Here is a 27587-nt window from a genome sequence, read left to right on the forward strand (position 1 = left end):
AATATTTGATGAATTACTCAAAAATAGCAACATTAAAATAAATTATATTGTTCCATCCGCCGACGAGCTAAAACGTCGTGCATACTGCAAGTGGCATAACTCATTTTCTCATGCCACTAGTGATTGTAATGTATTCCGTGGATAGATTCAATCAGCCATTAACGAGGGACGATTGAAATTTTAGGAAATGTAGGTGGACACGGAGCCCTTTCCGATGAACATGATCGATTTTGAGGGCAAGAAAGTCCTGGTTCAGCCAAACACAGCCGATAAAGGCAAAGACAAAGAGATAATCATCGGCAACGCAAGAGAGGCCGATGGGAATCAAAAAATTTCTTGCAGAAAAGTGGTGGCCGAGAAGACTCCCGATGGAGGGGAGACTCTTAAGGTGACCATCACGACCCCCGGCGCTGGGGGGCAAGCACGGACAAAGGAGCAGGAACTCGTGCTACACATCTCGGACGGTCCGACACACAGGCGCGGATGGTCCAGGACCACGTCGAACGGTCCGAAGAATTCCAGCGGATGGTCCAGCCATACTCAAGACTCGCAATGGCCATGTACCTTCAAACCACGACGACCAGAGATAGGTACGTGGAAAACAAATACATTCAAGGCAGCTGGTCGGTTGGTCAAAACCGACCCGACTTTCGATCAATTATTGTCTAAATACGTGAAAAAGAAGGTCAGCCCCAGTAACCGGCCAGCAAAGTGATCCCACTCACCCATTCATGAGCAATGTCAGGTAAGGCCGATTGGACCACCCCATCAATCGAAAGAAATGAAAGGTCATACTGTACAATTGAGACCTAACATACATGCATGGACACCTCCACCCCCATATCCACCTATGCCATATCCATACACATACATACCCCCACCATACGTGCCAAATTAAATGTGGGACATGCCATCATATCCATTTGGGATGCCACAGAACCTCGCCTAGGGAGCACCCCAAACATCTATATTCAACAGGTTGGCACCACCAGTACAAGACCGATTGAGCGCCGCTCAATCCGGTCACCAGGCACAAGCCCAACAAGATTGCCGGACTACTCGGCCTCAAAGGCCGACCAATCCAGCAGGGGGGCATATACCTGCAGCGACCGAAAGAACAACGAAGAAAGATATCATCAAAATAGGTATTGCAGATGTTATCATACAGGAAAATAATAAAGGGCCGATGATTTTTGGTGAATCGGCCAACACAACCAAAAAAGAGGATACGGCTGCCATCAAAACAGCCGATCCAAAATAGTCCATGCCTCGATGGTGCCTGTCGGGATTGACACGATCCCAAAAGCGGAAATTACAGCGCCTAAGAGCGAAGGAGAGCCAGGAGAGGGAGGCGGAAAAGATATTCACACACATCCATAGTACCCGCCACCGCAAAAGAAATGGAGACCAAAGGCCATTGAGGAAAAACAAACGGACACAAAAATAGAAAATAAAACAATACTTGTGTAGCACCCTGCAGGTATGGCAGATAGCCTGGCTAACAAAGCCAGACTAGCTGTACCAGGCGCGGACCGTCCGACCCCTGAGTCCGGACCGTCCACACCACATCAGGACACCTCTGACGACGTACCAACATCAATGGAGGAGGACGACCTACTGGGAGAAGACCTGGTCGACTATGAAGTTTCTCCAGAGCGCCCAGGTATGTATTAAATGTTATTACATTTTTCGCCGATTATACTATTATCGGCGACGATGAACCTGTTGTTGCCCAGTTTGATTTTGGTAGCCGCCTTTACTAAACCAAAGGAATCAGTAAATCATTTAAAGCCGCTCTTCATGCGCGGTCACATTGATGGGATACCGATTGCTAAAATGTTGGTAGATGGAGGGGCGGTTGTAAATCTAATGCCTTATTCATTGTACAGAAAATTAGGTAAACAAGATGACAAACTTGTCAAGACCAACATGACCCTCAGCGGTGTTGGAACTGATAGTTCGATCAAAGCCAGGGGAGTCACGTCCGTTGAATTAACCATCGGGACTAAGACTCTTGCTGTTGCATTCTTCATCGCCGATGTAGAAGGAAATTATAGTCTAATCCTAGGTAGAGATTGGATCCATGCCAACCAATGTATACCTTCTATATTACATCAAATGTTAATACAATGGATAGGCGATGATGTAGAACAAGTACATGCTGATGTATCGGCCTGTATCGCTGTGGCCGATGCCCCTGTACTTTGGACCTATGAGACTGCTACGTGTCTCACAGGAGTAGACTTTTCTGATTATCAATTCATAAATATAGATAAGAAGGGTTTTATTTCCGTAATGCTAGAGCCGATGGAGAATCGGCTAAATCCTAAATAAAGTTTAAATAATGAGTACGCACAAAATTCATGGGTCCTTGGTCTCGGACAGTTCAGCTTCTGAGGCCGAATGGTCCGGTCTTTCACAAAACAGTTCGGTCTTTAAGGCCGAACATCTACCACAGCATAGAAACAGTATCACGGAGGATCCAGCCCCCGAGACCAGAGAGTCCGCCATAACACAAAGATCGTCTGATTCCTCTGTGGGGGACATGATAGAGGAATTCAGAGATCTCGATAAACTAGGACAGGGGTTTACATCGGTCGATCCTTTAGAGGAGATCAATATAGGAGATGGTAAAACTCCAAGGCCGACTTTTATAAACAAGACTCTGGAGACCGATTCTAGAAGTGAAATGATCGGTCTATTGAAGGAATATTCGGATTGCTTTGCTTGGAATTACACTGAGATGCCGGGATTAAGCCGAGAGATCGTAGAGCATCGGCTGCCCATTAAGTCCGGTTTCAGACCTTTCAAGCAGAGAGCTAGAACATTTCATCCAGATCTTCTCCCACGAATCAAAGACGAAATCCACCGGCTGCTAGAAGCTAATTTTATTAGACCTTGTAGATACGCAGAGTGGGTCTCCAATATTGTGCCGGTGGAGAAGAAGGAGTCAGGTAAGCTTAGAGTATGCATTGATTTTCGCAATTTAAATAGAGCAACTCCTAAAGATGAGTATCCCATGCTCATAGCCGACACATTAATCAATAATGCATCAGGAAATAGAATTATTAGCTTTCTTGATGGTAATGCCGGATATAATTAGATTTTTCATGGCCGAAGAAGATGCGTCTAAAACGACCTTTATATGTCCAGGCTTCATTGGTTTATTTGAGTGGGTTGTCATGACATTTGGTTTGAAAAATGCTGGTGCTACTTATCAGAGGGCTATGAATTTGATCTTTCACGAGCTGTTGGGAAACACTGTGGAAGTCTACATTGATGATATTGTAGTAAAATCGGCTGTTTAGTTCTCATTTAGCTGATTTGCGCAAAGCCTTTGATAAGATGCGTCGGTATGGTTTAAAAATGAACCCACGTAAATGTGCTTTTGGAGTGTCAGCTGGTAAGTTTTTAGGATTTGTCATCCATGAACATGGTATAGAGATAGACCCTGACCGAATCAAGTCTATTCGGAATGTGGGACCTCCGACTTGTAAGGTCGAAGTGTAGAAGTTTCTTGGCAAGGTGAATTATTTACGAAGGTTTATTTCTAACCTAGCCGGGAAGATTGATGCCTTCACCCCTATCCTTCGGCTTAAGAATGATGCTGAATTCGCTTGGGGCAGAGCAGCAGGAAGCATTTGATCTCATTAAAAAATACTTGTCTTCGGCTCCCGTATTAAAAGCACCACGAGCAGGAGTACCATTCCGATTATACATTGCAGCTAAAGATAAGGTCATTGTGGCTGTTCTGACACAAGAAACTGAAGGAAAGGAGCATGTGGTGACATATCTAAGTCGGAGGTTGGTGGATGCTGAAACGAGGTACACTTTTATTGAGAAGTTATGCTTATGCTTGTTTTATGTATGTACCAAGTTTAGATGTTATTTACTGTCTAGTCATTGCACTGTTTCTGGTCAAGCCGATGTGATCAAATACATGTTGCATAACCCAATTATGAGTGGTAGAATTGGTAAGTGGGCTTATGCACTCATAGAATATGACTTGGCTTATGAACCATTGAAATCTATGAGAGGCCAGGTCGTAGAAGATTTTATTGTAGAACATCGGATTAATGATACTCGTAAACTAGACATGTCGTACCTCACTATTACTCCTTGGACTTTATATTTTGATGGATCGGTTTGCAATGAAGAGCAAGGGATTGGCATCGTACTTGTTTCACCAAGTGATGTCTCTTTCGACTTCTCTAGCCGATTGAAAACTTATTGCACTAACAATCAAGCCGAATATGAGGCCCTTTTGTTCGGCTTGGAACTTCTAAATTGTATGGGAGTAAAACATGTGAAGGCATTTGGTGATTTTCAGCTGGTCGTCCAACAGGTGTTAGAAGAATATCAATGTTTTGATGGTACTCTAAATAGTTACCTTGAAAAATGTTGGGACATAATTCATTCTTTTGACGAATTCAGTATTCGGCATATCTCTAGAGTTGAGAATCATAGAGCTAACAATTTGGCACAAGATGCATCAGATTATCGGATAAAGCGAGGGAGATTTCACAACACTGAAAATATGATAACCGGTGCAGGGCCAATTCCCCAGGTCGTGGACCGTCCGAGTAGAGACTCCGGACTGTCCGGGGTTACCAGGAAAGTTCTCTTAATTGATTCGACTAATAATGACCCGATACAAATGATTGGAGGACGCCCATAACTAATTATTTACGAAATCCCAATATCAGGACATATAAGAACATTCGGCGTACAGCTTTCAAGTATGTTTTGATGAGTGATGAACTTTACCGCCGAACAGTCAACGACGTCCTGCTTAAGTGCTTGGGCCCAGATGATGCTATATTAGCCATGGCCGAAGTACATGAAGAAATTTGTGGTACCCATCAATCGGCTCCAAAGATGAAGTGGTTGTTGCGAAGATCTGGTTTTTATTGGCCTAACATGATAGCTGATTATTTCAAGTACTACAAAGGATGTCAAGTGTGTTAAAAATTCGGTGACCTACAGTTGGTCCCTGCAGCCGAATTACATCCTATCATCAAGCCTTGGCCTTTCAGAGGATGAGGATTAGACTTTATAGGAGAGATTCATCCTTCATCATCAAAAGGGCATCGGTTCGTGTTAGTTGCCACTGACTACTTTACCAAATGGACTGAAGTCGTTGCTTTGAAGAACATGACACACAAGAAGGTAATTGAGTTCATAACTGAGCATATTATTCATAGATTCGGCATTCCCCAGACTTTGACTACAGACTTTTATGTCAAAGGAGGTACGTGAATTTGCTGAATTATATAGAATTAAGTTGCTCAATTCATCTCCATATTATGCTCAGGCCAATGGACAGGCCGAGCCTAGTAATAGGACATTGATCAACTTGATAAAAAAGAAGATATCCAATAATCCTAAGCATTGGCATAAGATTTTGTCCGAAGCTTAATGGGCTCACAGAATATCTAAACATAGTGCTACTAAACTATCTCCTTTTAAGCTTGTCTATGGGCAGGAAGCAGTGTTGCCTGTGGAAATAAGTTTGAAGGCTGTCAGGTTCGCCAGGCAAAATGATTTAATTGTCATTGATTATTATAATTCAATGATGGATAATATTGATGAGGTGACCGACAAGAGGGTGATAGCTTTGGGAGCAATAGAAAAGGACAAGATCATGGTAGCCAGGGCCTACAACAAGAAGGTCAAAGCAAAGTCATTTCAAGTAGGGGACCTGGTGTGGAAGACCATCCTGCCACTAAGGAACAAAGACCGTAAGTTTGGGAAATGGTCGCCAAGCTGGAAGGGTCCTTATAAAGTAAAACATGTAATGTCTGGTAACGCCTATTTATTACAAACATTACAAGGCAAAGATTTACCTAAGGCTTTGAATGGACGTTTTCTCAAACAGTATCATCCTAGTATGTGGCAAGATGACTAAGAAAATCGATGTAATCGCATCGAGTTAGTTGCTTTTGGTTTGCTCAACTCTACCAAAAGGCAGGGGCATATGTTGAGCACTAGTTTGAGCCGACCGGACGGTCGGACCCTATGGCCGGACGGTCCGCGCGTGTGCAGAACAGATTAGGGTTCTGAGTTTCTTGCTATGTTTGTTGGCGAGAATCTCGGGATAAGCTCGGAATTTTGTTGGTAACGGGTCCAGCCCCCTCCTCTATAAAAGCAGAGGACTACGACCGATTTAATCAATCAAATCAATAACACTTTTATCTCGCTTTTATTTCCTGTACAATTAGGAGTAGTTCTAGTCTAGTTCTAGTTTAGCCTCTCAATCCCCAAATTCTCCACTTCTCTTCGACTCTACGTCGATTAGAGGAGTCTGGGTCGGTCTACCGAGCCTAGACAACTTCTAGGATCTCTCCTCCCCGACGGGGTCCCTCCCGGGAGCGAGATCCAGGCGCCGTTGGCGACCTTCCGCCGCCCTGCGCACGCGCGGACCGTTTGGCCCTAGGGCGTGGACCGTCCGGCCGTCACGCAGGGAACCCTAGCCCTGCGCCAGGTCGCGGACCGTTCGGCCCCTGGCCATGGACCGTCCGCGCCTGTGCAGAGAGCACCGCCGCTGGTTCTTGTTGAGTGTTTGGCGCCCGAAAAAAGTGTCAACAGAGTTAAAACAACATTTAAAAAACTACTATAAGAGTTATTTGCATTCCTGATTCCTGAATCTCTCATCCCTTACATATATTTCACCTAGAAGAAAGTAAACAAACACTGAAAGAAATTAAAGCAATCCTGCTCGTTGTCGTGATCGGCTTCTACAGGTATTCTAGGAAAAATTAATTAAAGCAGCCTTCCATAGAGCTATTTGAATTATTCCAAAGATGATAGAATCATAGAAGCCAATAATGGCCATTCACTATTCACTACTATACTACTGAACCCATATGCATGCTAGGTACTTATTAATTGTGCTTGAAAGACCAATGTTTCAATATATATTAATCGCCCTTGAAAACTGACATCTGCCGCCCCTATTTCAGGTGCCGTTGCCACTGCGGAGGAAGGGCTCCGTATGGGGTGCACAAATGACGGATGCACAACGCGCATCAAGTTCACACATCCGGTAACCAGCGGCCACAGGTCTTTTTTCAAAGAACCCTCCTGCTTCCTCATTTCAGCTCGTCCCTGCCCAGATTCAACTTTCCAAAATTACTGATTTTACTTGCTATCCTAGTGGTTATTCCTCTAGCCTCTTTTTTATACAGAAAAAAAAACATAATAGCATTTATCTCCTAGCGCTCTTTTCTTTTTAACCTCCAATTTCATTTGTTCAGAATCAGGAATGCTAAATATTTGTAGTGTTCAGGTTGCTCAACTCTCCAGAAATTATCGAGCAGGTATATTCAGCCAATTGAGCTAAGATTCAAATAAACCATACAGATTACTGAACATTGAGCTAAGATTCAAATAAGTTACGTTCAGATTACATTCAGAAGCAAAATTCAGACTTTGTAGCAAAATACAAAGGTACTATTCAGGTTACATCAAAAACAAAATCCAGACTTTGGTAGCAAACCACAAATCCTTTGGGCTTCGGTAGTTCTTTAGCCCTCTTGATTCTTTTACTCCTACACTTTGATCGAACATTATTTGGAGAGTGTATTTGTATGTCTGCTGGAATTTTGCAACCAATAAAATTCTTATATTCTTCTTGTGTAGGCTGCACCATGCTAGATACAGTCACTATGATTGGATGCATGCGCGAGCCCATGCAGGCTCGACCAATCCTGTTCTGCGGGATACGGCCGATTCCCCGCGCCCTGGGCATGCAGGTGAATGAGCGCTTTTAGACTTGGCCTGCATCCATGCATACCGGCTCGGGCGGTGCCGTGCAGGTAAACAATCAAACACACAGCTAGGGTCAACGCATCCCACGGGCCTGAACACAGCCGGCCAGGAAACCAATCATACTAAATGTGTCCCAAAGATTCACCTATGTTCAGCACACTTAATACTAAGAAATTCATGGCTTCATTTGAGCTTTTACCTTGCATTGCATCCACACATATATACTTACATTGCATCCACATCTTGTTTCAATGTGCTTCTTTTGTTTTTTTTGCTTCACCATGTCTTCTTGTCCGGCAGAGTGGCGGTGGCTCCTCCATGCCCCTACGGACACGATCGACACTTGACGTCAACAGCGACAGCAGTCGGTGACAAGTGCAACAGCGACAACGTTTGGGGACGAATGCGACGGTACGTTTAGGGACGAGCGCGAGGGCAGCGTTTCACAACGTTTTGTCGTCGCCATGGCGACGCGCGACGGGGCCAAGCGACAGCGTGCGACGACTGCGGCGGTGGCGGCACACGATGGGGTTGAATAGGGGCACGCGATGGGGCCGAGCAGGGGCCCGCGACGACTGCGATTGGTTGCCGGATGTGGCCGCGCAACCATCCCATGCTCTCCTTCCCTTTTCAAAAACAGACCCGCGCGCGATGGGGGCGAACAGAAGCCTCGATAATGCAGAAACGTATCGCTCAAGATGGCGCGCGGGTCTGTTTTTGCAAAAAGGAAGAGAGCACGGGATGGTTGTGCGGGGGGTTCTTTGAACAAAAAAAGACCTACTGTCGTTGTTTGCCGGATGTGTGGACTCGATGCGTATTGTGCATTTGTACACGGGCCATCGTTTATGCATCCAATACAGAGCCCGAAGGAAGACGACTGCCACCTTCGACTCGCATGATGTCTTCGTAGTTAACACAAGGGAAGGAACTCGTTCTTGATTTTCGTAAGCATTGGGCTTAGTTTTTTCCTTCTACTTTTGAGAAGACGTTGGACTTGTGTTGGATAGTTATACAAATTGGAGACATATTTTTTTGTTGCAACCCATGGATGTTTACCTTTTCGTTTGTCGATTTTTTTTGTTCTTATATTTTATTGTTTTATATATTTTTATAGATAAATATCATTATAAAAGATTTGTAAATCTAATGTGATGCCACCAATTGGAATATTGACGATATCGGGCCTGTTTGGTTCAGCTTTTTTCTGACCAGCTTTTTTGAGAATCTGGCTGTGGAGAGAATCTGGCTGTGTAGAGAATCTGTGTATCATTATGATTACGTGCGGAGGAAGATAAAGGTGTCCCTAAGACTCATGATCTAGAAAGTGATGGATTCCTACTATTGCAACGACTCAACTGATTATATGTTTATATTGATTTTGAATTGTTTTTACCCAAACGAATTTTATAGAAGCTGACTGAAAAGCTGAGCGTTTGGTAGTCCGCAGCAGCTTTTGGTGGCCAGAAGCTCCAAAAAGCTGAAACCATTTTAGATTTAAGTGTGAGTTTCTCTGTGTATCTCACCTCCTCATGCGTGTATTCCTAGCGAAAGCCTCACGTGTGAAAAAAAAAGAAATAAGAGATATTATATATGATATATAGAAACTGTAACAATATACAAGCAACTAATTAGTTTCAATTTATATGACAGTAAATTAAACCTGCCGGTTGAAGAGGCTGTAAGCTAGACTGGTGCTGGCGAGATGGCATGAACCTTGTTGTTGAGAGTTTTTATTGTTATACGATTAGATGGTCTCTACAAATGTTACATGAGTGGTGGTTTAACATAGACAATTTTATTAAAATGGATATATCTTTAAATCGTCCTGTGACACGATGGCATCTTGAAAATGCCAAGTGACAGGGTGGTTTTTATTACCATCGTATCAATCATGAATTTACATTTTGGCCGTCATTTGTACTTAGTAGTATCTAGCGGTGAAGGGTGAGGAAAATCAAGTAGGGGCTAAATCAGTGTTATATCTATAGAGTGTAGAAGTATATTCAGAAGTATATATATCTAAGGGTTGGAAGGCTTACTCAACAACCAAAATAAAAACATTAGTTAAAGAAGATCCAATTGCGTAAGGCCTCGTTCGGCTGTGCCGGAACGACATGGAACACGGCCGGTTCCACCCGGAATTATTTGATCTGGATTTAAATCAGAACCAATCTAAAATGGTTGTTCGGATAGACCTGTTCCGTAATAAAACCAAGCCATTCTAGAATGAAACCAGGCCTTTTTACCCACTCAACGACTTGGATTAGAACCATACCTATAATCACCTGGAATCAAACCAAACCAAGCCTTTATAGGTTTTAGTGAACCACCCGGATCCACTCTATCCGGCTCAGATTAAAAAAATATATCTGTCTTCAAGTTGAAACAAACGAACGCGACCTAAAGGGGTGGGAGCCCAACATCCCCTCCGCTAGAGTACACCCCTAATTGTATGTATCAACTGCCATTTGACTCCTTTGTTTATAAAAAATAGCCTACCAAGTTTTGCATGGCTATAAATAATGTCAATACGCAGAAACAAAAGATTAGACATGATAACATATTTTATGATGTAGTCCAAATAATCTCATTATCGTGTTGAAAGAGAAATGTGGACTTGTGTCATTTCTAGTTGTTTTGGTGATTAAATACTTGCATTTCTATGAACTAACAACCCCTCATATGAGCATGAGCATAGGTGTTTGTAAAGCAAATTGAGGAATACAAGAAAACACACTTTGGGCTTCAAAAGTGGGAATACTGCTCTATGGTTCAAAGTGATAAAGGTATGTTTCTAGTACTTAGTCAATAGTTTCAGAAACTAATCATGTTTTTCTAAGTGCTAGGAATCATATGAAGTCAAGCCAAAAGAAAACAAAGAAAGTTGGCACGAAAAGAAAGAAGATGGGCTGATTTGGGCAGTACTGGACGGTCCGGTGTCACCGACCGGATAATCAAGTATGCACGAGACAGTCTGGTGTCTATACGGCCGAAGTGGCCGCTCTCGGGCCGGCCAAGCCCCGCTGGCTAAAATTCACTGAACGGTCCATGCAGAGCGCCGAACGGTCTGGTGTGATATCAGCCAACGGCTATCGGCAACGTTAGCCTGCTCCAATGGTCAGATGGAAAACCAGACAGTCTGGTGCCCCACCGGACAGTTTGGTGCCCGTCTGAGATGGAAAGTAGTCAATCAGAGATCTTCTGACCGTTAAATTATGCAGTGTCCGGTGCGCCACCGGACAGTTCGGTGCACCCGCGGACAGGGAAGGCTGGGAGCTTCCAAATGAAGCTCCAACGGTTCCTAGGTCCCTTGGGGCTATAAAAGGACCCCCTAGGCGCCTTGGAACAGTACCCAAGCATACTTTGAGCACAACACAACTCCGAAACTCTGCGACCACGCTTTTGATTTGTTAGACAGAGATTTGAGCGTGTTCTAGAGTTGTGACTCTGTCGTTTTGATTCGTGTGCTCTCTCTTTGCTTGTGTGCATGGTGTAGCTGTGTTGTGCTCTTGTGTGCATCTCTATTCCCCTCCTTACTCCGGATTTGATTGTGATCATTTGTGTAAGGCGTGAGAGACTCCAATTTGTGGAGATTTCTCACAACGAGATATTGATATAAGGAAGACAACCGAGGCACTCAAGTTTGATCTTTGGATCACTTGAGAGGGGTTGAGTGCAACCGTTGACCAAAGGAAGTCACTACAATGTGGAGTAGGCATTGGTCGAACCATGGTAAAAATCAATGTGTCCTCTATCCATTTTACTTATCGCGATTACTGTCTTCTTGAGTTCTCATACCCACTTGCAATATTTCTCCTAAGTTTAATACTCATCTTAAAGGAGCAATCAAGTGAATAGGTCTCTTTTATTCTCTCTTCTCATCCTAACTTGGTTTTTAGTTTTCACTAACATATTTAATAAACCAAGTTTGTATTGTTTAAATCTAATTTTGTAGGATCACCTATTCACCCCCTTTAGGTGCTCTCACGTGTGTCATTGAACTCTTGTTATGGTATGTTGTGTTGACTTCAATCATATGTGTTACTTACTAGATCATGATGAACCATGTAGTTTTCATGCATGGATTGTATTATGAAATGCTTTTCCATGTAATTTGTGTTTATGTGTCTACGAAATATCCAAATGGCAAAGATTATTCATTAATGTTGCATACACATCATTGCAAAAATGGTAAAACGTTAGAAATTTTAAAACATAGTGGGGAAGCTATTTTGAGGTATTGAAAACAGAGAAAATACATGGATATCACAAGCCTCAGCCTCAGCTAATGAATGGTGCTCCTAGAAATATGAGCTAAAGGAGTGTTGAGATAGCCCTCATGCATAGCTCTAGGCTACGACATATAGAGTTAGTGGAAGAGGAAGGTGAGGAGAAGAGCCTTTGTTCTAGTGGTACCGATACCTATTTTACAATTAGTACAGAACATCTCATTGATGCTAATGATAATGACCAACTCTTCACAATAGTATAAAAAAGCTCTATGTCTGTGGTGAGGTATAATTTTTACAAGCGGTTTCGGTTATCGAGCATCGGTGAAAATAAATTGGTTGTCCCGACTCAAGAACCATCAGTGGAAACACCATTTCACTAGCGTTGTTATTAAAAATCGTCAATGGAAATCGTGCATTTTTGCAAGCGGTTTTTTAAGAAATCCACCAGTAAAAATTATATTTTTGATGGCAGTTCCTTATGAAAAACTGTCAGTACAAATCGTGCATTTCTACTGGCGGTTTTCTTAAGGAACCGCCAGTACAAATATGAATTCTACCGGTGGTTCCTTAAGAAAATCGTCTGTAGAAATCACTTCAAATAATTTTTTGAGTTTTTCAATTACCTCATATGAAAAAAAACTCCAAAATAAAAGTTGTAGATCTCTAAAAGTTATGAAACTTTGTAGTTGACAACTTTTTCATTTGAAATCATTTCTGCTCTCAAAATTGCATCTGAATTTGTTAAATTTATTATGCAAATTTTGCAAACGGCCTTGGATGGACAAGGTACCAAAATAAAATGTGTAGAACTTAAAAAGTTATTCAACTTTATAGTTGATAATGTTTTTGTTTGAATTTGTTAATAGCCTCAAACAAACAATTTACACTTGTTTTGTTATAATATGTGGGCAACAAAACTGTAATATAGTGGTCTTCCTCTTTAGGCGTGGTTGTTGTTTCAGTTCCACTAGAGGTAAAAAATAAGTTTCTACGGGTACTAGGCATATTCTTGAAATGAAGAAAAAAGAGGATTGACCTATCTAGCTTGTGAGATAACAATCATTGTTGTCATAGTAGGACATCAAATGATAGAATTTGTAAGTAACAATAAAAATGATGCCAACATATAGTAGGTATAATGCTTACCAATCTGCATGGGCACCAAAATAAGCAACAACCACCATAGATCCATCCATCGGACATTTGGATCACATAGTTTCATAGTGACAACACTTGGGTCATTCTTCTTCTCTCATAATCATATGACAACACTTGGGGGGGCAAAAGTCACCCCTTATACTAGAAAAGGCTCAAGCAGGGAATGATAGCAATGGAGACCAAATGAACTAGGCCAGTTAAAGCAACATGGAGGAGGCGCATCTTCGAATGGTGACATTCAGGAAAGATATGCATGTGTGGTTGTTGTTAATTTTATACTCCGGTGCATTGATGATGGTATCCCAAATTGTAGCAGTATGCCTCAAAGGCTACATGCCCTATGCTATACTGCCATGAAAGGACAGAGATGTTGGCAAAGGGAGTGAAAAGATGTTTCCTAAAATTACAAAACTTATATTAGAAATAAAATAAAATAGGAACACCTATCTAGGTACGATCTAGAACTTGTAAACTATATTAGTGAATCCTAGGAACCTCTTCCCTACATATAATAAGAACAATAAGCAAATAGGGTAGTGCTCTACGTAAAAATCTAGAGAATCCAATGCAAGTTTGGAAAACCAGAGCATCTAGTTTTTTTAGAAGTATCCTCCAAAAAGAAGGGAACTTCTCCCTTTCAACTTGAGGATTACACTTGACTTCCTAGGGTTTATTCTAAGTGTCTTTGTTATAGATTCACTAAGAGACTACACATTAATGAACACAACCTGAGGATATCAAGAAAAATACAAAGAAAATCAAATAAACTAAATTGCAAGCAAGCCACAATGAAGACTGAAGACTTATTTCACCAAAGTTCAGCAACCCCAAGAGGTTGCTATGTCTTTATTAAGGTGTCTCTAAGCAACCCAAGGTTTACTATCAAACTGAGTCTCTTTCAACAACTTCCCCCCATACATTAGCTTGATCTTTTTCTTTGAAAGTCAAAATTTATCCCTCATAAATGTCTCATGGCACTCCACAATGCTCGGGTGCTCATTAGTAAAGCATCTAGGCTCCTCATTTGGTTTTGGTGAGTAATGAACATATATTATTGTGACTACTTGTCTTTTTGTACGAGTCATTACTCTATTTAGTCATAGTATTGACCACAGTAGTATTGCTGGCCCCTCAATTATTGAATTATAAGTATTAGATGCAAAGCATATTTATGATGGCTAAGGATTAGATAGTTTTAAATGTCACTTCATGTTGGGGTGCCCTTAGGAAATCCTTTTTCGTAGCATAAAGGGGACTAAAATGAGTAGCTTAACCTTAGGCACAACCAAAAGTGTTAGGTTAATGCATACTTGTGAAAAGCTTGAACTAGGTAGCACAATAGTGGCTTAAAAAGGATAATAATTCACCTTGGAACCTAAATAAGTTGAAATTGATTGAGTGTCAATGTGAAATATATTTTGAAAACAACAACTTAAAAAGACAACAAATTGCTTGAAGGCCACTAGATCACCATGTGACACTATCCACCATTTACTTTAGCACAATGCAAGTCTTTATTGGTCATCATATGATATGGTAAATGATACAATGCACTAGCGGATCATCTTGTGGCACTATTCTAGGGGTAACTCGAACTTATGCAACTCTTATCATAGGTGATCCAAATGGTGCCTAGGTGACGCACGACAAATGGTTGATGAATCATGACAAGGCAAAGAAGAAATCCAATGAAAGTTTCTAGAAAGCACAAGATGATCTAATGAGTGCCTAGTGGCTTACAATGGATTGATGATGTTGTCTCTTATAGTAGCCATTTGTAAATGTCAAAGGTTCATGAACATAGCGTGATCCAATGTGAGATAATAGTGCAATACCCCAACCCATCAGTGTTTTGGTTTCGAACCAGTGTGGCCTATGTGTTGTATTAGATGAAATTAGTATTGCCTTGGTTGTCTAAATATGCTCAATCTAGCTTATATTCTTTGGTGTTCTAAATGTAATTCCTCCAAGGATCCAAGTTAACCTTTCTCCACGAAGTGATGGCAGAAGTGTAATAGATATTCTATGATATGCAAGATCATTACATGTGGGAGTTTGGACATAAGAAAATTTTGGAAGTGTGATTCATATGGTATTCAGAGCGAGTACTCTCACTGCATGTGTGCATGCGTGTCACACATGGAGGGGACATGAAATAGAAATTGTCGAAGACGATGCAATGTGATACATAATAGTGCAAATTTTTTGTCTATTAACATTTTGATAAGATAGATATTGCCGAAGACGATGCAATCCAAAATGGCCTCTATGCATTAGAGTTTATCAAATAATTATATTATCTGATCACAAGAGCCGGTGATCATATTTCGGGAACAAGACAAGTTGCAGAATTTGTTGTTTCCCAAAAAGAGTCTGGTAGTACAAGATGCTTTTGGTTCTCCATGCTCCACCAAAGGCAGGGGCATGTGTTGAGGACCATATTTGGCACATGGGCATCCCAGACGATCCGACCTTATGGCTGGGACGGTTCGCGCCACCGCGACCCGATTAACACGGGCGACAATACTTTTCCTATGTGTGGTTATCATAACTTATCCATGGGAATCTATTGGATCTCACCTAGGAACAGGACCAAACCTCCTACCCTACAAATATAAAGGGATACGACTGATTAAGAGCCCTCGAACACATTTCAATCGAACCAATCTATTACTCTCTTTATCATTCCTGCCTAGGAGTAGATGTAGTGTAGTTCTAGTTATAGCTTTCCGCATATCCACCTCCACTTCTATTCGATTCTACGTCTTCTAGATCCGTCTTGGATGACTTACCGACCCCAAGACAACCCTAGATCTTACCTTGACAAGCCTAGTAATCTGCTAGGAGGGTGAATGTCTTTAGGTCTCTTTCTCGACCTGATTTCTTAATCCCTAGACGACTATACGCCATATGGGGATGCCCGAGCTAAGCCTATCGCCCTTGGAGTACCCTAAGATCTTTCCCTAGGGACGAGGTCTAAGTTCCTGTGAGAAGGAACACGGCCTGCACCACTACCCACTGCAGACCGTCTGGCCCGGAGTGCAGACCATCCGAAGCGATGCAGGGAAGAAATCGCTCCTGCAGCGAGGTCATATACCATCCACGCCGCTGCAGAGGGCACCGTCAGACGATACACTCTGTTATTTAGTATCATATCGGGGCCAACATAACTGAAATATTGTTCGAGATTAATCTCCCCGACATGAAGGTATATCCTTTCTAGCTGCGGCATTAATTTAGCAAAAAAAACAGAAATAGAAAAAAATACACTTGTTGATCCAGTAATACAATGTGTTTCTTCTTATAGGCCCAACTCTACCAGTAATACAATGTGTTTCTTCTTATAGGCCCAACTCTACAATCATAATACCAATGTCCAGCTCAACTCTTTCTATTATCCATCTTAAAACAGGTGGGCCGATCTATGATGCCATGGCCTGTGGTAGCACGAGCAGAGAGTTGGGATGGCCCAGAAGCTCGGGCGGTGCCTGAAGTATGGGTCTATGGCATGGTGAAAGCATGATAAATTAACAATGGACAAGTGCTCCAATTGTGGGAATGTTTGATCGATACCACACCGTGTAATCTAATCTAACTCAAAAAATCTTTAGCTGAGTTATAAACATCCGAACTTTTAAAGTTGAAGAACCAATCTGCCTCAAATTCCCATTGGCCGAAATTACCAGCCTTACTCCACTAGAATACATCCTGATAAAAGGCATTATAAACAATTATATCATGGAAAGGGAGAAATCTAGCCCATGTTTCCAACCACACCTTTTTCTCTCTTTTTTTCCTTTTAAAAAGACAAGGATCAAAGCAAACACTAGCTTTTAGAATCTAGATCCAAGCACGTCCTATACATTTTTCATGGCCTATTGGTCCAACGTTGCTTTCGCATTATCCTCAATCATATTCACGATATGGATAAAAAAACATATGAAAGGTGAAAATCGCAAATGCAACTTGCAAGGTAGTTCCAGCCGTCCCTTCGTTTGACGTGGGAAAGGACACGAGAATCAGGCAAAGACATGCTTGCAGATCGGCGACCACCACGACCTCGATCGCGATCGCAGGGCACACCTTGAAGGCAAGCACCCCCGAATAAAGCGCCGGTACGATCCGATTCATTCCACGAAAGCATGATCATTTAAACATAGTCCATCAAACACGATTAAGTTTAATGGTTGTACCGAGCCGATCTAGACACGATACAAAGACCGGCTAATTGTACTAGGCTGGTCATGACACCACCCTATTAGGATAGTATTAGGATAGGTAACGGATCACGATTTAAATGTCTCTTTGTTTGAGGCTTTAATTAATTTTAGTTTTAAATGAATAGAAATAGAGTTTGATTCTAATACAATTCGGTTCTCAGATTCTATAGTATAAAATTTTTAGAGCACATTATCACCCCTACAGCCGATACGATGGGGCAGAATCAACCTACAAACACTCTTTGTCCCAAATTAAAACTTGTTTTAGACTTTTTCTGAATCCATACAATAATTGATATATGTGTTCTATATATTTGCCTAAATTCATCCTCACCTATTCAAAAATAGACATAAAAACAAAAAACTAAAATAATAATAATTTAAGACGGAGGGAGTACATTTTTAAAAATATGTTATAGGCGATATTTGAATCATGACAGGAACGCTAACAACTTCTCCCATTTTATACTAAGGAGTATGTCAACAATTTATTTGAATTTCATGTGTTGTTTATTATTATAATTGGACTGGAATATGTGTTTGACCTCAAGTCCAAACACGGCACGCCTAGCGGACCGGGCTAGATAAAAAATCTGTGATTTAGGCCGACCTATGGACTTTTTTAGCCGGTTATGGGGGAAGAGGATCTCCATCTAAAGATTCCATTAATCATCCATTGTGGCGGAGAGGAATTTCAGCGATTACAATTACCATTTTGAAGCAAAGCAAAGCGGGTAGAGAGGATAGGCTTAGCAGACATTACAGCAGGATTACATACTAAAGATGTCACACCAGGCCTGTATCTGCCTTCGCTTTGTTCGTGGAGAGGAACTGTGCCACAACCAGGAATCAACCTTGCATGATTGGATCACTTGTCGAAGTGGGGTGAGCTCGCCTCTTAATACCTTTGTGTTCCGGCGTTTCCAAAGGTGCAAACAACATAGGAGGATAAAGCCAATTAAACCCTGTCCTTGAAGAGCATGGGGGCAAGCAAGTTCGAGGAGGTGGGAGCAGTGCATATCCGGGGAATGGCGATGCCAGTAGCAATCTAGAAGGTTTTGGCAAAGCTAATGTGGAAGAGCATGTGTGACATTGTCTTGGGTTCTAAGGCGCATACTTCACAAGTGTCAGAATCTAGGATTTTCTTTTTGCGCAAGTTCACTCGGGTTTGGAGCCTGTCTTTAGAGGTGTCAGGGATATGATCCCCAATCCCTAGGGCCCATCGGTCAGCGAGCACACCGGGGAAAAGACCTATGGAAACTAGGGCCCGCTGGTCAGTCGAAGTTATTGTTGCAGAAATGCATAGTGATGCAGAGAAGAGGAAAACATAGAATTCAGGTTTCCCTGAGATTATCAAGAAATGCGACTTTCATATTTTACACTAAATGCTACTCATCAAAATATAACTTCCTACCAAACGAGGACAATGTTGCATCTTGTTGCACCCAAGTATAAGATTTGTATATCCTCCATCGATCAAAGGAGCAGCCATGCTTGAAGATTGCCCTTGTAAACCATTTACAAAGGGTGGCATTGTGGCATCAGCATATATGGCTTGTACCAAAGGTGCAGCCATGGATGTAGACTCCCCGTCATCACTTCTCTGTGTCACGATAAAATTTCGCATAAGAAAAAATAATGTGTATCCTTTGATGACTCAGTATTTTTTTCGATGCTCTTCATTACTACAAACTATATATTTTTGATATATAGTTTTATCAGCTCGATGCTTTGTATGGCTGTTTCTAATACTAAATCCAACTTTACCAGCAAGTGTTGTACATCTCATAAGCTTCTTTTCTCTGATTCAAAACACATTCACACTTTAGGAAGGATCAAATGTGGCCCACCCTAATCAGCCACATCCTACAAAGGATTTAAGAAATAAATAAATATATAGCTGGATTCATACGCCAATCATAGATTCAGGTAAAATTCCAAAACTGTAGCAGACCCTTGCACCGTTGCCATTGACTCAACAGGGATGGACGTATCCATGGGCATTGACTCATGTTCGGATCCATAATGTATTTTGAAAACTAGATTTTCAGTATCTGCTCGGAACCAAACACGGCCATGATGCTCTCGCCAGAGTCCCGCGGTATCCTTACTGAGTTACTGTAGCCGGAGAGGGATGGATAGGCGCCGGCCGATGCTGAGGGCTTCTTGCGACTTTTCGATGGCATCAACGGCTGCGGATAAGACGCGTGGAGCTGGTATGGACTGGTACTGAATTTCTTGGATCTCATGATAAGACACGGGATTTGTAACACCGAGAATGGGCATCTGACAGGGGAATAAGGTACCAGCAGAATAATGTACTGTACGCTGATGGTGATGGGTTCAGTATGTGTAATAAGTTGAACCGGTGCCGAGAGCAAAACACTGGTCCTCCCAGACTGGCAGGTGACTGGCACAGAGAGCACCAGCTTCCCATCCACAAAGATAAGGATTGGGCTTGGAGCCTTGGACCACAACGTTGCAAACTGGCACTGCAGCCAACCAGAGGTGTGGATGATTTGCAGGGAATGAACCGGGGGCAACCTTGGCCAGCTAGCAAAGACCCAGAAACGAGCAACGCGACACGAGAATCGTGCGTGATCCGACTCGGAAAACCACTACAGCTACCCAAAAAAAGGTTGTCGTTCGGACGATCTGTTATTCCGCCAAAGACACCAGAAAACATCTTCTTGTTTTACAACAACACACGGGGAGCACGAAGAGACGACGCCAACGCGACGACAGACGCACACGACAAGCGCGGCCACGCACGCACAGGCATGGCCACGGATGCCAACCACACAAACGACCGCCGCCGGAAAGCCTACAGCAGCGGACGACTAAGAAAAACAACATGGGACACACTAAGTTGACGAATTTGCCTACTTGTACTTGATGGCAGCTCTAGCGATGGCACTGCAGTAAGCCTTCGTCTCTGTGCCCAAATGATCTCTCTTCCCGTCTAAAAGACTGACGACTAACGATTAGATAGGTTGACGGAGACTTTGGGGCGAGTACCGTCTCCTCCTCCTGGTTCCTGCTCCCATTCCTATGGTAGCGTCCTCTCAGCTCTGCGAGCGGCGGCGGCTAGAACTTCTTGTTGTACCAGAAGACGCCCTTGCGGTCCTCGGGCTCGACGTAGATGCACTCCCTGGCCTCGCGCCAGGTCGCCTTGGCAACAGGGGTCGGGTCGAAGTGGTAGTAGTCCCCGAGGATGGGCCTGATCGCCTTGGTGGCCTCCATGGCGTGGTAGTGCGGCATGGTGGAGAAGAGGTGGTGCGCGACGTGCGTGTCCGTGATGTTGTGGAACACGCGGTTGAGGATGCCGTAGTCGCGGTCCATGGTGGCCAGCGCGCCGCGCAGCCAGTCCCACTCGCTCGAGTCGTAGTGGGGGAGCGACGGGTGGGTGTGCTGCAGGTAGGTGATGAGCACCAGCCACGCGTTCACGATCAGCAGCGGCACGGCGTACACGCGCACCACCCACCAGACCCCGAACGCCGCCGCCAGCTTGTACAGCCCGAACGCCACGGCCACGACGCCGGCGTCCGAGACGAAGATCTGGGCGCGCTCCCGGTCGTTGTAGATGGGGCCGTAGGGGTCGAAGTGGCAGGCGAAGCGCGGGTACGGCCGCCCCGACGCGTTGGTCGCCAGGTACAGCGGCCACCCGAGGGTGAGCTGCACCACGATGTGCACCACCCGGCCGACCGGGTTGTTGTACACGTACGGGGTGTACCACGGCAGCGCCTCCTTCTTCTTGGGCACGAACACCTCGTCGCGCTCCAGGGACCCCGTGTTGGAGTGGTGGCGCCGGTGGCTGTACTTCCACGAGAAGTAGGGCACCATGAGCGACGAGTGCAGCACCAGGCCGACCACGTCGTCCAGGAGCGAGTAGTCCGAGAAGGCGTGGTGGCCGCACTCGTGCGCGATGACCCACACGCCGGTGCACACGCACCCCTGCGCGATCCAGTACAGCGGCCAGGCGGCGTAGCGGAGCGGGCTTGGGAGCGCCGGTATGATGGCCAGCGCGAAGTAGAGGAGCGCCGCGGCGATCACCAGGTCGTGGACCACGTACGAGAAGGACTTGAGCACCGAGCGCTCGAAGCAGTGTGGCGGGATGGCCTTCTTGATCTGACCCAGAGTGAACGGAGGCTTCTCCACCGGCGACCGCTGCATCGCGGCGCCACCGGTAGCTCGGGCGAGCTGCTCCTGCTTCTCCCGCTCCTTCTCGGTCATCCTGCCGCCGGCACCCATCTTGCTCCTGACTGACACAAACGAGGTAGTACGCTACAGTAAGATCAAGCGAGCGTGAATCAAGAACAACATTACAGTGATCTCATCCCATCAAAAAAGCTGTCACGTGAACCACGAGAAAGGCCACCAATCAACCAAAGTAAAACAGATCACGGCACGAGGGGGCGTCTCCCAGGAAGGTGGCAAATATGCCGTGCATGATCGCATTTACTTTCTTGCCTAAACACGATCCAACTACCACGCCACAGCAAGTTGGGGATCACAGCATGTGCGAGCCCAAACCAGCAATTCTGATTACCACCACACAGAACTAATAAAATGCAGACTTTACAGCAAGACCAAGGATGGTACAAAACCCTACGGCAAATCTACATTAAATAAGCAGAAAACAGATTAAGGTCCTGTCACTTGTGATGTTACATTGAACGAACTGGTCCAACAACCCCCTTGAGAAACATGTGATGTACTGCATGCAATTGGACGGTGATTTGTGAAAGGGACTTCTGGACCAATGGAAAGCAGCAGGCAGGAGAGACTAACAAGCGGCAGCGCCAAGAACGTGCGTTGAGGTGATTCAGCGGAAGGAAAAATAAATGGTAGTACTACCATATATGGTCAAATCTAAGCTATCCAATAGCCATACAGAGCAAGGCAATCTTGCGTCATCGGTAGAAGTGGTCAATTTTGACAAGCTAGCAAGCATGAGCTCCCAAGTCATCTTTTCTACATGCAAACCCACCTACCAGTCCAGAGCCTAGAGGCACACCATATTTCAAAAAAAAATCAGCGTAAGATGGCAGGTGCTCTGCCTTGTGCATTGAAGGTGGTGGTAAATCAGTTCGGTTTACGATAAAGCCTAGTGAAGCCCCATATAGCAACGTAAAAGATGCACGGCGCATTAGTATAAATCTTAGAAAAGATCCGGTTTTTCATTGTCTGTTTGCTTCATCTTGTTACCAAAATTTGGGCGTTTATCAGTGATGCCAAAACTTTGGTAGTGCGGCATCCAGTATGGTATGGTATGGCTCGAAGCCGCACATGTATAGATGGCCAAAAAGCACGAGGCCCGTGAGCCCGGCACGAAGCCCGCTTTTTGGGCCCGGTCCGAGCCCAGCACGGTAGAATAAACGGGCGGGCTTGGACAGGAAACTAGGCACGGCGGGCTAGCCCGGCACGGCCCGTTTACCTCTAAGCCCGTTAAGCCCGTTTTTTTTACACTAAAATGTGCTTACCGGCCCGTTTAGCCCGCTTTTTGGCCCGTTTTTTCGTGCTAAACGGGCCGGCCCGGCCCGTTTAGGCCCGCTGCGGGCCGGGCTTGGACAGAAACTTAAGCCCGCTGGCACAGCAGGCCCGGCCCGGTTTTGGCCGGGCTTCACCGGGCCCGGGCCGGGCCGGGCCGGGCCGGCCCGTTTGGCCATCTCTACGCACATGTGCTCGCACGAGGTGGAATCGGATGTTATCTGTCTCCCTTGGGGCTTGGCCGAAATGACACAAGCGTGTCCTGTCGACCAGCCAACCATGGCGCCCACAGATGGAGACAGAAACCAGATCCGTCGAAAGAGATGCTTGGCCGCCGTGCCGATACTGTGCATTAATTCTGACAAGACAAGGGCCGCCCGTCTAAATTGTCTCCCTAACTTTCTGATCGGACGGCGGGGAGAGCCAAACAAACAGGGAAGAAATGGCACATGCGACTCCATGCCATGGCCATAGCAGTAGCAGCAATTTGCATCGGACAGCGAGTTGCAGCCGACCACGCCAAGGTGAAGGACGGGTCACTCTGGTCACCAGAGGGGCCAACTGCACCCAGATCTGCTGGTCCACGCCTCTCGACACTTGTCCGAGTTATTCTACGGCTGGATAATCGTGTCGAAAAATATCTGTGCACCGGTGTTGCATGCCATCATGTGGGGCCTAGAATTCGGTGCCGGGCTTGCAGGCTGCGACCCCCGCGGCGTCTTGTACCGTTGCGCAGACACAGCTGCAGAGCCCTGACATGCCGCCGGCCCATGCCGAAGGTGAGGCGGAGTAGGTGAAATCTTTTTCTGTCTCGGTTTTTGACTGTACGTGGCCACGTGGGAGGAGACAGTCGCCACCGTCCAAAATCCCAAGGCATCGGACGGTAGCGCGTCGTTCATCACGATGCCGTTTTCTAGGTCAAGCAGACAAGACCCACGGAACGAGCTCCCCATCCCCGCTGCCGCCGCCGGCGGCGGCGGCTTCCTGCCCTCGACCTCGAGCGTGTGATGACTGGGATTGAAAGGAACGCGCTCTATTTTTTTCTATCCAAATTCCTAGAAAAGCATATACGGTTTCCCATCTGGACAAGTAGATATTTTTTTATGTGTGACCAAAGCAGAACGAGTTGCTTCCTAGACACAGCAATTGCTGGAGCTAAAAGGTCAGTCAATTCTTGGGTGCAATTGTCGCCAACTCCGTGCTTAGCTAATAGTACCAGTAAAAAAAATTAGAAGCTAGAACAACGGAGCAGTTGGCCATCATGGGGAGGGCGCAGGCGCAGCGATGGCTGTCATGGAGGGACCGAACGCCTAAAGAAAGAGGCTAGGCCTGTAAAGGTTGCAGCTTTTACCCACAAGATTGACGGGAGCTGCGAAAAGTTCGTGGCCAAAAGTGGCATGTCATGTTCCCGAAACGAGTGGGCAGGAGGGGGCAGAGATCATGGATCCATTGCACGGGCAAAATATCTGATCGGCACCACTCGCTGAATCCTACAGATCTGATGAGATGGGAAACAAGCGCGCTTTGCCAGGACTAATCTGGGCAAATCCACATCGGCAGCGCAAGGCCTCTGCGGATGCCCGCCGGTGAGATCGATGTCAAGCTCGACCGGCGGGGGCTACGGCGAGTTCGGCCGCATCCCATTACTTTCTCCCAGACCCAACGCTACGGATCGACGACACGAGCTCGGCCGGACCCGCCCCGCCGGCGACGGCCGGTCACGAGCCCGCTACGGCGAACTGTCACCCTGCTGCCGAGCTCAGCAACCCAAAACCGAAACTCCGGTCGATTCCTCATCAATCCATTCAGAACAATCTATGAAACACTGGCAGGGGGGATCATCCAGAATAGAGGAAGGCTAATGCGGGTACCTGAGACTGAGGAGGTCGTAACAGCTGCGTCGGGGCAGAGCAGATCGGGCGGACACCGCGCCTCACCTCTCTCTCCCCTTTTCTCCTGTCCCGGAGAGAAAAACGAGCGGTGGTGTCTGCAGGATTTGCAGGGAGGAGGAGGGAGCCTGGCCGCCTCCGATTCCGCCGGGGAGAGGCGCTATTTAAAAGCGGGCGCGGCCTCCCTGGCGCGTGGGCCCGAGGGGCAGATGGGACGCACTAACCACGTCGGCAACGGGAAATCTGGCCCCGTCCACGTGTATAACCCTGTTTGGCTACACCCCGGGAGGCGTGACCCAGATCGCGCGGCGCCGGCCGCGGGCCGTTCGTGGGCTCGTGGCTCACATCCAACGGACGGGGTCCCCTCGGGAAAACAGGGGGACATCGCCATATTTGAGTTCTCTTTTGAAACGATTGGTTCACAAAAGAAAACGCCGCTTGATTATCTTTATTTTTCATTCGAGATTTTATTTTAACTGGCAATAGTGTCCGCAACGAAACGTACACTCGTACAGCCTATCGAATTATTAACTAAGTAAATTGTGTGACTCGATGAACTATAAATTGTGTGACGTGCAGCCTATAAATAAATTTATTTTTTCACCATTCTAGTCACTTTTTATATTTTCCTGTTTGGATCTTTACCTCCTAAAATAACTAAACTTTATTTGCTTTTACTTTATAGCATGAAATCCAAACAGACCCTAGTCACCGGAAAATTTATCTATTTTGTCATTATTTAGAGGCGGGTGGTATATATAAGAAGTCATGTTAGTGACTCATGATTAAGGAATTTTTGTAAGTACGACGAAAAAAGCCCCCTAGTCACCCCACATATATCCAATTACCACTCATATATTAGAAATTTAAGCACAATATATATTCCACAATCGCATGGAAACTAGTCATATAATAATACTAGTCGTTATTCATGCATTGTCATGGTTTTTATATGTATCATATGACTATATGAGTAAACTTTGCTTTAATACGACACATGTGTGTGTTATATTGGTTAGATAGGTGTAAACGTGGAGCAACAATCAAGGTTCAAACCTCCATTTATATATAATTTTATTTTATTTTTGCATTAAGCAGGAAGGGTGACATGAGATGACCGTTGGAAGTGGTGCTTTATATAGAATAAGAATAGAGAAAGATATTTATAAGTTTAAACATTTTAAAAGTTGGTTATAATTTTAGTCTTCTATTTAAATGAACTAATGGGGTGTTTGAATGCACTAGAGCTAATAGTTAGTTGGCTAAAAAATTTATTAGTGAATTAGCTAGCTAACAAATAGATAACTAACTATTAGATAATTTGCTACGAATAGTTAATACATGAACTATTAGCTAGACTGTTTGGATGTCTTCATATATTTTTAGCAACTAACTATTAGCTCTAGTGCATTCAAACACCCCCTAAAACTAAAAAATAACAAGCTAGGGTGTGTTTTGGTTTAGCTTTTTGAACATGCTGCTTCTGCTTCGAAACCAAATGGGTTCATCTTTTTCTCAGCTGCTTTGAAAAAACAGCTTTTCTATAGTACAAATTTGAAAGCAGTCTGGACCTTACTTTTACTACTTATCTAAGTTTGTCATATTAATAAATAAATGTGACAAATATAAAATAAAATATATTCTAAAATAATTAAGTGTTATAATAAATGGAGTAAAGAAATGTTAATAAAAAGGTATTAACAATAGGATTATAAAATCGATTTATTTAAAAATATGAGGAACACGAATGTATTGAAATTAGATATATTGATTAAGAGATATAACCAGACAAAGTACATATAAATAATATAGAGTTTGATTACAGTAGACAACTCACAACAATTTGAACCAAACGATTTTTCAGTTTTTTCTGGCAACAGTTTTTTTTTAACGGCAGACACACTCACATCAGTTTTTTGATAGCTGACAACAGCTGAACTAAGCGCACCCTTGAAATAAGTCTACTCATCCAAGTATGTTTGGTTTTCTTTTGTGCGCGTCTAAGCTAGATCTCCCGAAGCTAGTAAGCTAAGGTGCCACAGCCTGTATTACGCAAGCAGTGCCGTTAGAGCTAGGCAACGACAACCCTAATCGACTACGTGAACGTGATGGCGGCGTGTCTAGAACTGGACATGATGTACACGCCAGTACCGCAGTACGCCGCTACGCGCCCATGATGGGAAACCCGCCACTCCACACTGTCCACAGTTCTCCGCCCGTACGGTCGTTCTCGTCGCTCGGCAGAAGGCAGAGGTCGGCATCCACCGTCGGCCGGCCCGGCAGCCCTGGGGTAATCCGCCCGCTCGCCTGTTTTCACGGCGCCGACACGCCGAGGTAAAATGGAATTATCCCGTCAGGATTCCGGAGAGCCAGATCCTGCGCGGTGGTTAAACCGGTAAGGTGTAGTTTGAGAGCCATAAATCATAAATCGGAGGGTATTAGATGGTATAAAATTCTCTTTTTATTTAATTTTTAATAAGTGAGGATCTTTGTCTGTTTAATCTCTTTCAGTTTTGTGGTTCCAAAACTAACCTACCCCGGAAGAATACGCTGCAAGGGGAGGGATGGCACGGCACGGCACGATGCGAAAATAAGCTATCTTCCTCTACCAGCGTATTTTTCTTTTGTTTGTTATTGCTGGATGTAAATATATGTGGTACTCGACTTGGCTACTTGGTCGACAAGACCACTCCTACGTACGTGGTGGAGATATTCTGTTTCCGCGGACGGACAAGACAAGTTCACCGGGTTATTATTATAAGCCGGGCAAACAACTTGTACGCACATGTGACCCAAGTTGGCATATACTACTACGACCACACAACACA

General features: G+C 44.5%; 1 protein-coding gene across 3 annotated transcripts; it reads right to left on the reverse strand.

Moving 5' to 3' along the window:
• Nucleotides 1-20005: 20005 nt before the first annotated feature.
• Nucleotides 20006-25134, reverse strand: LOC100191328 (delta-12 fatty acid desaturaseFAD2). 3 transcript variants are annotated; one of them, XM_020552996.3, is made up of 2 exons: nt 24742-25134; nt 20006-21642 (listed from the first exon to the last, which is right to left on the reverse strand). In XM_020552996.3, exon 2 carries the CDS (start codon nt 21629-21631, stop codon nt 20468-20470), a length of 1164 nt encoding a protein of 387 aa, XP_020408585.1. In that variant the 5' UTR covers nt 21632-21642; nt 24742-25134; the 3' UTR covers nt 20006-20467.
• Nucleotides 25135-27587: the final 2453 nt, after the last annotated feature.

This window comes from Zea mays, chromosome 5, assembly GCF_902167145.1.
Source record: "Zea mays cultivar B73 chromosome 5, Zm-B73-REFERENCE-NAM-5.0, whole genome shotgun sequence".
Classification (NCBI taxonomy): domain Eukaryota; kingdom Viridiplantae; phylum Streptophyta; class Magnoliopsida; order Poales; family Poaceae; genus Zea; species Zea mays.

Excerpts from the sequence above, each read along its gene's own strand:
- LOC100191328 (XM_020552996.3), bottom strand. The coding sequence starts at position 21,631 with ATGGGTGCCGGCGGCAGGATGACCGAGAAGGAGCGGGAGAAGCAGGAG.